We start from the raw sequence: 16,332 nt of genomic DNA on the forward strand, positions 1-16,332 counted from the left end.
TTTCAAAGCTGTATGAAATATAAAATTCGACTTTATTTTCTATTTCCAACCTTTACTAAGTGGATACAATTTACAAATAATCCAAAAGAATGATCTAATATGTAGGAGTAATATAGTCCTAAATATTAATAGCATGTCTGTCAATAGAATGTGAAATTGTAAATGAAACGGTATAAACGGCATAAATGTAGTGAAATATATTTTTTGTACTATTGAGTATTACAGTAAAAGACTGATAAAACAATATTCTTATAACTATATATCGAATTACGATCACTCTGAACGCACTGATTTAAGACAACAAATGACAGACGTCAAAAGTCACTATGTGCTTTACGTTCATTGTGTCATCAAAACATCGACTCTAAAGAAAAAAGAATACAATTTAATACTTCAAGTCCATAAGCCAAGTTGACCTTGTATGATCGAGTAAAACGAGTCAAAATATTAATTCTGTGAACCTTACCTGTAAGTAATTTTAAAATTATAATAATTTACTCTCAAAAAACCACGTTGTAACCACCATATATATATTTTTTTCTACTTTACTTGGATTTTCCTTCCCATGACGCATTTCTATGTTATGTTGTAATGTCCTACATCTTATAAACTATTAATTAGAGGAGCTTTATCAGTGTTTTTCTATCAATATCTGAACGATATAATTACCATCGTAACTATATACAAAGAATAATATACTTAAATATTAAGTTAATTATGAATTATAATCAAAACTGTATAAAATCTCTTGTTTTGCTCAAAGATGTTTACTTATAAGTCAAACCAGTATATTCTATGTTATTTATCAATAAATTATCTTTCTAATTGCTTAAATACTCAACATGTATGTTACATGCCAGTGTTCAATAATTAATTATTACTAAACTCTGATGTAAACAAAATATGACTTCCTTATAGTTATTTTCATAATTGGATAAAACAAGAGAGTTGACCTTCACTGTCATGAGTTAACAACAAAGACAATTCTTCATATATATTTTATATTGAAAATTGTTCAATCATCTAAAATTATCAAAGTATACTATCTTACAAGAAAAGATTTAAATGATTCATGTAAAAATTACCATCATTTATTTATTTCATAATGATTACAACTTTTTTTTATTATTTTTCTTTATTATTAAAGCGGCAGATCTAAAAAGAGAATGTTTAATTTTCTGCTGTTTATTGATACCAAGCCATTCTTTGATCTATATTTTATGGCTATTAATAAACAAATAAAGTGTGACTTAAAGAATTTTGCGTTAACTTCCCTTGGATACGACTTGTATTGCTAGTTTAGATCTTTTAACACAGCCAACTGTTATTATTAATTATAATAATTTATTTTTCTTGCCCACGAGCCCGGAGCTGTTAGGCAAAGTTTATGATTGACCGCTTAGTATCAATTGTTAAATTACTCCCGGAACAGATTTATACAAAACAATATTAAAAATATGATGTGTGCCATTCAATGATTTTGCAAAGACATAAAGAATTGAATGTTAAGAATATTAACAGATAGGAACCAAAGGAACCAAAAATACTTTGGTATTATTCGAGAATATAACCATATATTAGCCAAACTAAGCTAAATTTTGTTACAAAGATCACACATATAACTTTTTGTAAGTAAGCTTATCTTACGTCATAAAAAAATCAATCCAAATTTTTCGTATATAACATCAGTAAGTAGGTTCCAAACAAGTAGGTTTCAAAATTTTTCATGTATATTTTGTGTAATGCAATTTTGTTGTTACATAAAACAAACAATGAATGCCGCATGTACCGCAGAAGTATGCGGACGTCCGTGGATGTTGAATTACCGGTCATAAAAACGTCTAGCGTCATGAAGAAGGACTTCCTCTAGTACAGTAATGCCCACAACCCGATACTATCCTGGCAACCTGCCAGGGACAGCTTGCTAATACCTCGCCGGAGTCGAATTAATATAAGTCACGTTACACTAGAATGTTTCACGCCGAAATGGGATGTTGCGGAAGGAGGTGGCGCAATCCTACAACGGCCAATCCGACCTATAAATGTACAGCGAAATATGATATCAAAGTTAGATAATTTTGTTTACGCCATAATAAATTCGCTTTTTTACTGGACTTTAGATGTTTATCTGGATACAGTGAATGGGATTCTATCCACTTTTCTGTTTATATTCATAGCGTGAATTAGATATATGGGTAATTTTGTGTATCTCAAGATACATAGATCAACGAATGATCGAAAGATTTTAAAGCTCACACCTGGGCTGTATCTAAATTAGGACTTTGCTGTACTTAATTATATATAGTAAAAGAAAAACGAAATTATTGTACACGTTCAGTGAGACATCGGTGTGATTTATCAGTCTGACAAACAGTTCAATAGAATAACTATTAAAATACGAACAGAAAATAGTGTACAAAGTCGGGAATGGAAAAAGTTGTACAACGGAATTCATTGTGCTGCCAACTTATCTCGCTCATACTTTATTCAAAACCAAATAGAAATAGGAGTAAGCCGTATAATTTTTCGGTCTGAATATCTTTAGCGTCGTTTTGTCAAGCTGTCTGAACTCTCCGTGCCGGCAATCTTTTTATTCCGTGCTTCATTTCATGCACATTGTATGTTTCCGTCGATTTTGCGGACATTATTTAACTCATACTTCTAAATCGGACATGATTTACTATAGCAACGCTTTATCTAATAATGTTCCAGCCGAGAGCGCCTCGGGTCATCCTCGGCATTATTTCCTCTGTGATTTTTATACGATGAAGCTATCGAAAACACCACCAATGAATCACCGGCCATTTTATGGGCAACTAGATTTCTTTGGCATTTTCTGTGGAAAGTAATAAAGAGGGTGAATTAAATAAGTTGTGTTTCCTCGGGCTGCTCGAGTGTTACAGTCGGTTCCAAATAGGCCTGGCAAAACTCCAGTCGTGAAAAGTCGTGAGTTCGTTAAGATTCCAGATCTTCCGAACCAAATGTGCTTTCCTCGTGGAATTTCATTAAGCTTAAGACTCGTGTCTTACAGATTTCTAAGACTTTTCGTTTTTCAACAAATGCCTTTGTATTCCGGACCTTCATTATTAGAAATTAGATTTTGTTCGTAGCTTTTCCTCGTTAGAACATTAAATTGTTTAACACTTGAATATAATTCAGTTCCGACTCGTCCTTGAGTTGTTACAGTTCACGAAAAATGCTATAATTGCGGTGATGTCAACAGTGATCAATAACAAACACGTCTCTGTGTACAGTTTTCGGCACAACAATCTCCTCTTTATCTCAACATGACCGTTCCCAAGTGTGTTTACGTAATTGCTCTTGATTCGAAGAACAGACGTCTTTTTTAAATAAAAGATTATTATTAAAACAAAAAATATATATGGATAATAGCATTTATTTAACATGACTTAGGAGAAAAATTTTATATAGTTTTAATTATAATTTACAGTGTAAATAACAATTGTTTTTAATTATTTAATGTCTCAATAATATACACTAACCATAATCGTTCCCGTGAATGTGCAATAGATGCTTACTTTTAAATAATATTATAAACAGATTTATTGTTTCATAAAAAAACACGATCTTTAAAATATAAGTTATTTAGAACCAAAAGTTATTTTTATTCTACGGTGAGATTTAACAACACGGGAAAAACCTTGACAAATTCAATAACACAGACGATTCCAAAACAATCTAATCTCAATTCCTCTGTAATCTGTAGTTCAGAATTTAACGTTATAGTAACATAATTTATAATAATTACACTCTTTCTAAATATTAAAGCTTTGACAGATTTTTTTCCGTCGTTGCTAGAATTTTTCCGCTTAAAAAGACTTAGCATATCGTTTTATTCAAAATTTATTCACAAAAATATATAGTGAAATAATCCAGATTTTTCAAAATAAAGAATTGGATAATTAAAAAAAAATAATAATCTTTTTTAACAAACAATCTTAAATTTTAAATTTTTTAAATAGATATATTTACTTTACAATTTCAAGTATCTACTTATAACATTATTGATAATATTTTTATTATTCCTACTTACTTTTTAGTGCTCATGGATAGGTTACCTTGATAAGAATAATAGTTCAAAGGTTTGATCATGTCGATTAATTTACTTGTCTTTATAGGGACATAAGCACCTGAATGTAACCGCAATATTTATTAGATAACAAACATAACGCAAATCAAATAATTTATTATAAAAAATGATATCCACCTGAACCACAGTTATTTTTAAAGAAAAAAAATATATTTTAAATGAATGCATAGTGCTATTCAAAAAAGTGTCTAAGTATTTTAATGTTGTAGTTGTTGTGTAGGAATAAAGTATTTTACACAGAGTAGCAGGTACGTTAACTATTCACGACTTTAATGTTTTTTTCTTTCAAACTAATTAACTGTTATAAATGTGCTCTCAAATATTTTTTTTTGTTATCACATATCTCTATTATTGTCTATTTCGATTGTTTTGCCCAAAACTTATCTAAGACCGAGTCGTCAAAGCGTGATCTCATTTCTTGTGCCCGTTCTTATCAGCGACGAATAGTAAACATCTTCCTATCCAAATACATTATAAATTAAATATTGAATTATCCGCAAATTGTACGCAAAACGCGTGATATTGTTAATACAACGTGCAGCTTTTTAAACAAAATAAATGTATACAACTTAATATTTAAAGAAAATAAAATAAAAGTTACTCAGATTTACACCATATTATTATTTCAATATTTTATTACACGATATCGTTTAATAATATTATTATCGAAACACCTTATAAAATATTTGATCCGACATGATAGAACTTAAAATCCTACAGCGATACTTCCAGTCGCGTCTCGACACGTCCTGAATTTGTAAAGTATACAGACTTGGAGTCTAGCTGTTGAAAGTGGTGATTTATACAACCGATCTGATACTCCTCACGTACAGACGCTGGGATATGTCACGTTTGTAATATGTCTTTTTATTACTGCACTATAACCGCTAGCCGTGTTCATATTGCTATGGGACCGATAAAAATTTAATTCCATATTCAAATCGAAATCAAAATTGGAATCCGTAGGTAGATTTTATGTAGATCTAGAATCGTATATTAACAAAATATGAGAATTTGCGGATCATTGACGCGACAGGAGTTGGATATGAGAGTGACAGACGAGCCGTTAATAGGGCCGTTACACCTTCGAGTGATATATGTGCTGCGGAGTGCTTCTGTCACTTTAGTTCAGCGCAAAAAGCAAAAAGATAAAAAAAAGATACCGAAATACGATTTCACAAGTGGGCTGCCGGAAATGGATAGAATTTTTACCGGTTTCGCCTTTTTATGCTGTGAAATATATCCCTAGGGATGTATACTTTGAGTTATATCTATCGCTTAATTTCAACGGAATATCGGACGTAATACGTTCCACAAATATCGTCTGATGATCTATTGTACGAGGACGTAGATTTTTTTGCTACATTGACTTCTCTTTGGGGTGCTTTATACAATACTGATATATTATTAATTGCTTCTGATATTAAATATACAAAAACACATATTTATGTTTATAACTACACAATAAATATTATGTTCATAACTAATGTCAGCACCTGATACATCCTGCCGAGACTTTTAAGCAGCTTATTCGAACCCTAAGAGTTTCTAACTTAAGTATCCTTTAAACACTTTGAAGCAATTTTTGATGAAAGAATAATTAGTACTTTATTCGGTTGCGTGATCCTTTCGGCCTCACCTTTGGCATTGTACGTTTGAGCTTTGACCTCGGCCGAACCCAACCCTCCTTCACCTTCCCCGATTTAGTAGCCCTTAACATTATTGGCTGGTGATTTAATATATCCAGCTATCAGTACTTTGATTGGTGCCAATGTAATAAATCTTCTATGTTAGGTACGTTAAACATAACGATTAAGAGCTTGAAATTATTTAACTATAATAGCAGTCAACATTACATGAAACTAAAATAATTGAACCAATAATTTAAAAGATCTGATATTAACATTGATATAAAATTAATGAAGGTGAAAAATTACACTTGGTCTTCTGTGTGATTAATAATCACTAATACATGGACATAGAGAATTTTTTTAACGGATGTAGAAATAAATATAATTATCCTACGTTTTATATTAGATATCTTTATTTATGATAAATTATGTTTAGATTTAATAAAAAATAAATCTTAGAACAGAGTAACAACTGAGCATTTGCTTCATGATATACTGTAATATTTCATTATAATTAATTAATTATATTATTTATCGTAAACGAAATTGGCTCCAAAAATCCGTTTGTTTCAAGGAGCAAAATTTATGAATGATGCAGAGAAATTCTTCTGCGTTTGGTGTATTAACAAAAAGGTCATATGTGCATGAACACACATAACTAAATATTTTGAAAAAATTTAACTTTTTTTAAATGAATTTATAACAACATTTTTATAACCGCAACATTTAATAAAAAGGGCGTAACCTTTACGGAAGAAAAGTTAGAAAATTTAATATAATTCTATCCGGTACTTTTGAAGTGAGATGCTCTCAACAGAGGACTTGAAACATTTTATTTATATTTTTAAATAGATGGAACGTACTCTCGCATTATGGGTAATTATAATGTGTTTGATTGTATGTATAATTACGATTCATGGAATCCAATAACATGCAATAAACGCATGGAAAAACAACATACAATAACATGGAATGCAATGACATGTCTTCTAGAAAGTTCGGAAGAAAAAAACACGCGAAAGTCTTACTTATTATATCATAGGAATCATTGCGTTCTTGTTTCAGTGATTTCAAACTCTAATACTATTAGAAACACAACCTAGATTTGATAAATTCCTTTTTATTCTAACTTAATAATATTTTTTTAATACTTAAATACGCTTCAATTATCCATAAAACTATTAGTTCTCAATAAGTTAATATAATAAGTCCAGTAAAAAAAAATTAACGCTACTATTGTAATAAAACATATAGATCCAACGATCGCACTGAAATCGAATAAAGTATGGACACTAGGATTTTATAAGTTATCTCGAAGTGAACACTGAGTGTCACAATGGAAGCGGGTTCAAATTTTAAATGCAATTTCACTGCGTTTACAATACAGTTGTAAAATGTCCTTTCGCAGATCGAGTATGGAGTTAAGGACGGCGCTAGTGCTGCTGTCGTTGCTGTTTTATGTGGACGGATATTCGAGTGAGTTTATATAAAATTTTGCTACAACATTGTCTGCAACTAGCTGTGTAAGATTTATAAAAACTTTGCACGTTTTATAACAAGCTTTGCGTTACATTAAGTTTCATCGGTGTGTGTATATTTAACTAAGTATAAACCTAACAACGAGCTCAAGTGAAGCCTTTTTAACTCGCAATCGTTTATTTAATGATGATATTCTAATCAGAAACACGTTATTTTTTTTAACACACACACACACACACACACACACACACACACACACACACTGTCTATTGTTTTATAATTTTCTTCTTATATGGCTTTATCAAAGAAAAGTTAAGTATGTAGCCACGGATTTAGCCACAACAAAAACATATTTCTCATGAAACATTCTGTATATATGAAATATAACAAATCTTATCAACAGGAACGACGGACATTTTTACTTATCCCTTTGTAAACAGTCAGAGAATAATATATTTCCTGTTATTAGCCACTGCGGTCGATCTTGTTTGACCTCTGGAACGACCTTCAGCTTAATACGTCTGTATACAATATTACTCCTACGTACTTCTAGCATTATCGTTAGATCTATCGCTATATACATGTGTTGCGATGTTATGGAAATAAAGGAATTTTAAACCGAGAATCGCATTAAATATTAAACAGAACTTAACTATTTGACGTTGGTGATAGAGATTTCAGGCTTTAAATTGATCTTTTAAATGAAACTAATATATTTCGGATATACTACGCGGATTTTATTATTTTAAAAAACTACAAAATCCCGACGTTTCGGTTACTTTTCAGCGTCGGGAAATATCCGAAATATATTAGTTTCATTTAAATGAATAAAACTCGCGAAAATCTTAGATCTCATTATTTAAATTGATCTATTGATGTCATATTCGTTAACTTTATAATTTTATTTCATTTATATTTCATTCTTTAAATACCGTAAGCATTGTTTCTGTTTTATAACGATTTGAATATGGAAATTACTGATTTTTTTAAATCAGCGTCGCCCGAGCTATAGTCAGACAACGCCCTTTCAAGAAAAATCTTAACACGAGAACGTCAGATTAATGTATTTTATACGTTTATTTGTTTGTTTCGCTTATACAGGTTAGATGTAATATCAAGGCGCAAAATGTAAAGGTTTGAATAATTTAACAAAATGAGATAAATCAAAAAATATGTTAATCTGCTGACCATTTAATAGCGAACACTAAGACATACGTATAGAGTTTTTGCTTATAATCATAGCTGCTATTTCCCGACTTCTCCGTAATCGGGTTAAAACAAAATTAGTATACATTATACTGACACAAATGACATCTACGTAATTAATTATGATAAATTGACGCGCCATTATTATCTGATTTGTAATAAATAGTAAATAGTACAGAAAATTACCAATAACTTTAAAATATTAACAAACGTCTAAAATAGATTGAATTTTTTTAAAGGATATCGCATGCTGAAAAATAACTAAGTTATTTGATTTCTTTTAACTTATTTACTTGAATATACCCCAAAGGATAAAGACACGAGAGCCCTTATAACTAGTTAAATTCGATATTTCTACACGTGGCCATGTGATGCATTACATTTGCACTCACGTACAATCGTAACCGTAAAGTCCATCAACGTATTCACATAAGCCCCTTGTAATACAGACAATGGGCGAATGAAGTTTTAGTACAACTTTTATATAAAAAGCCGTTAGAAATTAGGCTTTTTAATTTTCTTGTAGCGTAGAATAGACGACCTGCATTTTAACTATTTCATACCATTTATGTGTCATTGGATGTTTCTAATATTGATTTGTTAATGGTATATAGGAATACACACACATATACGCACACACACACACAAACACATATATGTGAAAGATTATTTAAGATGAAGTTTAGTTGTCTTATGTATAATCATATCCTTGCTATAAAAGCGAATTAATGAGTACTTGCTCTCAATTTAAAAAAAAATATATCCACTCTAATTAATAATTAATGTTTAAAGAATAATATTAAAGCATATTGGTGCCGTCTCGTGTATAATCCTACTCTGGGACGCTTAACGTAAATCTACATTCTGTAAACAAAAGTCTCGGTATCTTTTAATACTCCACAATCCCAACGAATTAAGTGTAAAAAAAAGCAGTGGTAGAGTGTACGGATAACCGGATTATATCGGTTTTCAGTGGCTTTAATTCAATTAATTTTATAAAAAGGGCAAATGATACAATTTTTTTTATGAAATGTTAAAGTTCAACATGAATATTTGTGAGTGATTCATCTCAAAACTATTCAAGCAATGAATAATGTAGTGAAAATATTACATTAATCGTAAAACAACATTATCCTCTTTGCCGTGGAGGAAAAAACCATAGACAAAATGTTTTGCTTCGACTAAAAATGTACTATATTCTGTAACTACGATAATCTAAACTTTTTTTTATGTAAACAGTCGGTAAAACCACACAAGTACTTCAGAACACTGTACAAGATATAATTTGACATTTTTCATTCCAAACCAAGACGCTTTTATATTTATTGTTTATCTGTACGTATGTACGCGGTTGTCTAAAATCCATCAACACATAATCTTTTTAATGTAAATAATTGTTTTACAGTAATTTATATGAAACTGAAAAGAAACAAGATTTTAGTTTCTTACAATTTAAAATGACCATAGAACGAATACCTTCATAGTCAGTAACGTAACTAATACAGTAGAACTATCTATATTCCTGAAATTTTGATATAAAAATTTGTGACATTTAAATTCTTTACACGAACATATAGTGAGATTAAATATAAATAAATTATTCGTACACTTTAATTACCGGCCTAAAAGTTATTACTTTATGCATATATGATATGGAAACTAATTGAAACTTGTGTTTGCCTCAAGTCTTTGTTTGCCATCGTCCGGATGGAAGAACGGAGGCTTCCTAGCGTTTATTAGAAACTATAAACGACCTGATACGGCGGATTGTTTATTTTATATCATAGTATGATTTACATTATAATAATATATTAAATTTATTTTACATAAACAAATAGTTATCGCCTACGTATTTTTTGAATTTCGAATATTATATTTTTTATAAATAGTCAAACCTCTTCTGCCATGTATTTCCCTTAAACCCTTCAAAGTCCCACATCTAAAATCGACATTCTATAAAAATTCCTTTCGCTTCGGCACGTCTTGGAACTTTTTCGAAGTATTTTTTAGAATGCAACCCTACTATTGACCCTTACATCAAAAGTATAGTTATACTACCAAAATTCAATATAATGGCTAATTTACGTATTATTTTACATCCAAGTTCCTTATCATATATATTTTATTATTATTATAACCCTCCTTACAACACGTGTGGGTACTTACATAAATATTGTATATCTCACCGCAATTTTTTATATCTCCAACACTCAAAGAGTAACTGGCTGAAAACTCTTGAGATGAACGATTCCTTGTACATTATTGGATTTTATCGTTCCTTTTCATATTCACAAATTTTAATATTTCCACGCTGGCAAATAAAATATCATAACTAATGAAACAATGTTGACGTATAGCAAAATTATTCGTCAACGTATTAGTTTCATGAATTCTGTTTTCGTATAGATTATTTAATTTATTATATAACATATAAAATAATATTATATTTTTACGTCTTATTATGTTTTATTTTATTTCTATGTTCTAACACTCGTGGAAGAGGTAAACAAGATTAGTCTATAGTATTTCGATTGTTTTAAATTGGAGAGATCGAAAAAAAAAAATATTCAATCAACTCGAAAAAAATTAAACGGATACTGTGAAATCATATTAAGTTAATAAAAAAACTATTTTTCTAAATTTATCATCGATATTTCTACCCTTATTAGCAATCAGTCGGATAATTGATTGTTGTTAGGGATTCCATTAAAAATTATATCAAATGTTCCGTATATTAAATTTATTACAAATGATAACATCGTATACTCCAGCAAACCTTACATATTTCACAGGGTGTTATAAAAATTTCATAAATTCCCAGCCAACGGTAATGTATCGAAAGGGGGAAATGGAAACAATTGGACAGAATTCATCCGCTTGAGTTAACATTGCGTGTGATATTGACTGGAGTCTACCCAATCTAAGTACATAATCTTGTATATGTAAATAAACTTTTCTATTTGACGTAACACGATACCGCCCGCCATGAAAGGGCGGAATTTTCAAGGAAAATGAAATATATTCATGAGAGATATGTCGTACACTTTAAACACGATATTAAAAGTCCCTTCCACGAGTTGCTTTTGTATTCTAATGGCTTTGTTGATGGATTTTATGAACGTACATTAATACATACTCACCGATGAAGTTTCGTACTAAGTAATGGTTTATCTTATATAATATTCACAAAGATTCCTTATATTACAGGTATATATATATACCTGTGACTATTTTAACGGTCAAAATAAAGTTGATCACGTTCATGATGTGTTAAATAATTAATCAGCACTCCATTACTTAGTGATCGTTTTAAAATTTTACGATATTAATATATATTTCCACACATTACATAAATCGTCCGATATATTTTATACAACAGGATATAATAATATAAATTTTAATGCATTCATCTGCATGCATTACCAATATTCGTTGTATAAATATAGTTAATATGTTTATTAGAGTACGGACGTACGTGCAAGGACATAGGTTGTCTGAACAGCGAAGTATGTGTCCTCGCGGAAGATCCTTGCAGCTTCGGACATACCTCCGGCTGTGGTACCTACCCTACCTGCAAGAAGAAGTCGCAAGTCGAAGGTAATATTGATAAAACATTATATTTCATTTGATCGTCTTAGCTTCTTGCTCATTTACGCAAACTAGATCTAGCCATATCTCCGTCAGAAATGTGTATAGCAAAGAACAAATTATATAGATATTTTTTTTCAGTTCTTGTATTCAGTATAGGGTTTTCAGTTCCATTCAGCTTTTTCATTATGTTTTTCACATAATCTCTATTAACGCTTAATAATTTTGCGCTTTGGAATACTGTGCACATTCTAAAACCTGAAATAACAACATATCCCTACATTTCTCAATTTTGAACCGTTGGTCTCCAGTTAAAATTTAGTTCGTAAAAGTTACTATTCCTCAGATCAACTTGTTAACATTAAAAATATAAGGTCAGAAAAAACGTTCTTGTTATATTAGAATATCATTGAAATAATAATAATTTGTCAAAATTTGGAAATAATGACATACGGAAATATACGACACTAGATCGATATGTGTATGCCGCGCTGGTTTTAATATGTAATGAGCACCAAAACCATTTTATCAGCAACCGCTATCATACTATTTATAACGTTATTAATTCTATTTATAAACCCGTTCACACCCTCTACAAATTCACTTAATAATCTGTAAGAGAACATTTACACGCCCTTCTGCCTGTAAGAACACACATACTGGTTTCATATTCAACTTAGTTCAGGGGTTCAAAATACATTTTGCGACTCCCTTTACGGAATGTTATTATCTTTTTTGGAAGCCCCTGAGCGTTGCGTCTCGCACTCAGAGATCTTTTGATATACACGATAATAAGATATATTATGCGAGGATATTGCTTTTCTATAGACATGTTACAAATCCAAGGAAGCGTATAGTTGACAGTATTTAAAATCTTTTATACGATTCGATATCAAATAGTCGTAAACATATTACCTCACCTGGAATTGTATATTAATATATATTATCGTGTTGTTAAGAATTAAAAAAAAAATTTCCTGTATTAGTACTAGTAAGGACAACAGTTAACATACAAAAAGACCAAAATTGTAATGAAATACAAAAAAATAGTTACAAAAGATCGTGTAACACTTCATATATCTTTTTGCAAGAAATAAATATTGATGAACTGTCTGTATGTACTCCGTGTAAAATTTATTCAAGGAATACTCAAAACAGAAAATGATAAAGAGAAATTTATGTATGTTCCATATCATCATAAATTTCTCTTTGCAACAAACATTCTCATTGTTCAGACAGCGTATTGATTATTACGTTCAAGAGTTTACAATTGCCTGTTAGCGTTTGCTACGTTTGTACGCTCTAGTACCAATTCATTCGTATTATGAAATTCATTCTTATCATTATAATTTTATTAGATTCTATTTTTTTTTATATCCACCATTACATGATTTACGATTATAATTTAAAATTATGAGCATTATTGTTTCTAGGATCACACTCGGAGCCAGCTAAGCCGTCGGTTCCAATTCCGGTTCCACAAACACCGACAAGGGACTCTGACTCGGCCCCCAATTATCCACCACCAGCCCCGCCTTCTAACGGACACAATTCTCCATACGGTGGTAGTTCCAACGGTGGTAATGCTCCCTATGGTGGCAACTCCCCATATGGAGGCAGTACGAATGGAGGATCTTCACCATATGGCGGTAGGTCACCATATGGGGGCAATACCCATGATGGCGGTTCGCCTTATGGTGGTAATTCTCCTTATGGCGGCAATAACCCATATGGAGGCAATTCAAACGGAGGTTCCTCGCCCTATGGGGGAGGTTCTCCATACGGTGGTAGCTCTCCTTATGGAGGCAACTCTCCATATGGAGGTTCATCCAACAGAGGTGGTAGTCCCTATGGAGGCAGCTCCAACCCCGGCTTTGGAAGTTCAGGCGGAAAAAGCCCATTGGACAATATCTTCAACACACTGAATAATTTCGCAAACGGTGGAGGCAGTGGATCTGGCGGCAGTTCGGGAACGGGACTTTCCAACATATTCGGAAACATTCTCGGTAACTTATCAAAAAGCGGAGGTTTAAATGGATTGTTCAACACTCGACCCATAATGGAGAATCCGGGCTACCAAACGTACAGCTCGAATTCTCACGCTAATCCCCAAAATTATCCATCAGGGAACACGGCCCAAGCCCATCAGCCCAATCAGAATAGGAAATATGAGCACAGTTATGCTTCACACAACGGAGCCAGCACCAGAAAGCCGGTATCTTACGGCTGGAACGTTAGGTAAATTACAACTAACGACTAACTAGCGGTGCCTTCGACAGTTCGCTTCGCATGGACACCACAAATATGACTGCACTTGCTACTTTTCTATTTTTTTATAAAATTATTTGCATTTTTCTTTTGTATAACGCTATTCGGTGTGGTCCTTATTTTGAAAGCTAACAAATTGTAAATATTTAAAACAGTTGTAAATGTAGCCGTTTATCGGGTCACAATTTATTTTATATTAAGGCTTATTGGCTAGTAAGGAAAAAGCTTTTTTTAACATATAATGATTCGAATGATAAATGACTATATGCTGTGCCAGGAGTTCCCAAACTGTAACGAAACTCCAGAATATTTCGTTGAGATCCTGTGTTAGTTGCTTACTATATTTTTGAACAATTTGTATGATAATTATTTCTAAAAGTTTTGCTATATTTTGGGAATGTCAGTACTAATATTATATTGTCTTTCAAAATGTCTTCCTTATGCATGCATATTTTTAACCTGGTTAAGGTTAATCTCCTAAATAGTTATTAAACGTAATATTTTTAAAATCTCAGCCTTAAGAGTCTCAGGGAATATTAATCTTGATAGTATTTATATAACAAACTGTGAGTAAACAGTTCACCTTATTGAACCGTAGCTCTGCTTCTTTGCTACCTATCAGTGTTGTCATACTCAAAAAATAATACTCAAAATGTAAACTAGTATAATATAATAAAGTTACTCACATTACCCCCCATACTGTTGTCACAACGGGATATATGGCTATCCCGAATTTAACTAACTGTAAGTCGCAAATTGATACTCAATCATGTATACTATTTTGGAAAAAAAATATAAATGGGATGAATTCTCCGTTTATTTTTCTACTAGCAATACAGGAGTCATTATTTTTTAAGAATATATAACAATTGAAATATTTTATTTCAGTTTGACAGTGTTTTTGACGTTCCTGCTCCTACAATACTCTTCGCGGATATAGTTTATGAGATTCAAATAACTATTTGTTATGTAAAAAAAATGTATATATCAATATAAAATATTATCTGTTAGTTGCGTTTTTATTCCGATTTCTACAATCCCAGCCGGCGAGCTGATTATATAAGACGATATAAAATATTTTTTTCAGTACTTACCTATGGGGCCATCCATAGAGTACGTCACACATTAATGGGGAGGGAGGGTATCAGCGAAGTGTGACATCGTGTGACAAGAGGCATGGAGGGGTCAATAGTTTTGTGACGTCACATTAAAATTTAAAATACCAAAACGCAAAGATTTAATGTGAATTCAAAATTTTTAAAAATTGCGTACTGATCTGTATTTATTAATAATTTAGCATTCTCGCTATGAGATTACCACTAACAAGACCCCATTTACTGAACCTCCAACATTCCAGGACATTCCCCTTAAGATCAACCAGAGTATTGAGATCCTTGGGGTTGACATAGCGAACGACGTTCAATTCCGGAACATGTGGAGGTACTAGCCTCTAAAAAACTAGAGGTATTGAGTAGAGTGAGACAGTACTTCACACCGGGACACTTGCTTTTATTATATAAAGCACAGGTTCGTCTCCACGTGGAGAGTGATCTCACCTTTGGTCCGGTGCCCGTCAGTACCAACTTTACCACTTGACTGCATACAACGTCAGGCTGTTCGTATTGTCAACGAGTCCATGCTCATAGAGGATCTAGAACCCTTAAGCCTCCGAAGGGATGTAAGCTCCCTCTGTGTGTTCCATAGTCTGTACAATGGGGAATTTTCCGAGGAACTGTTTGATGTTGTGTCTTCGTCACCATTCCACCATCGCCCTACTCGCCGTAGGGTTTGATTTCATCCACATCATCTGTATGCATTAATTTGTTTTTTCGGTTTTACGAAATGTTAGACTTTATTCCGATTTTATTAGATTCTTTTAAAAAAAAAATCAAAATACTGCTTTCTCTTGATTATTTCAAAAATAAATACATGAATTCTAAAAATGTGTGACGTCACATCAGGAGGAGGTAGGTTATAAAAATGTGACAAGGATAGGGGGGAAGGTTCGAAAGTAGTAAAATTCGTGTGACGTACTTTATGGATGCCCCT

General features: G+C 31.8%; 1 protein-coding gene across 2 annotated transcripts; it reads left to right on the forward strand.

The window, feature by feature from the left end:
* The first annotated feature begins 307 nt into the window (after positions 1–307).
* On the forward strand, positions 308–15,293 carry LOC116771706 (keratin, type I cytoskeletal 9). 2 transcript variants are annotated; one of them, XM_032663650.2, is made up of 6 exons: positions 308–468; positions 7,151–7,218; positions 11,890–12,024; positions 13,449–14,021; positions 14,142–14,253; positions 15,172–15,293. In XM_032663650.2, exons 2-6 carry the CDS (start codon positions 7,158–7,160, stop codon positions 15,221–15,223), a joined length of 933 nt encoding a protein of 310 aa, XP_032519541.2. In that variant the 5' UTR covers positions 308–468; positions 7,151–7,157; the 3' UTR covers positions 15,224–15,293. The 2 variants fall into 2 exon arrangements, with proteins under 2 accessions (XP_032519541.2, XP_032519533.2); XM_032663642.2 differs by having other exon boundaries at positions 13,449–14,253.
* The last annotated feature ends 1,039 nt before the right edge of the window (positions 15,294–16,332 follow it).

The sequence above is a fragment of the Danaus plexippus genome, chromosome 8 (genome assembly GCF_018135715.1).
Source record: "Danaus plexippus chromosome 8, MEX_DaPlex, whole genome shotgun sequence".
Taxonomy (NCBI): Eukaryota; Metazoa; Arthropoda; class Insecta; order Lepidoptera; family Nymphalidae; genus Danaus; species Danaus plexippus.

Coding starts and splice junctions, on each gene's coding strand:
- LOC116771706 (XM_032663642.2), top strand. CDS start 7,158: ATGGAGTTAAGGACGGCGCTAGTGCTGCTGTCGTTGCTGTTTTATGTG. Junction 7,219..11,889: donor TTATGTGGACGGATATTCGA/GTGAGTTTATAT, acceptor TATGTTTATTAG/AGTACGGACGTACGTGCAAG. Junction 14,254..15,171: donor TCTTACGGCTGGAACGTTAG/GTAAATTACAAC, acceptor ATTTTATTTCAG/TTTGACAGTGTTTTTGACGT.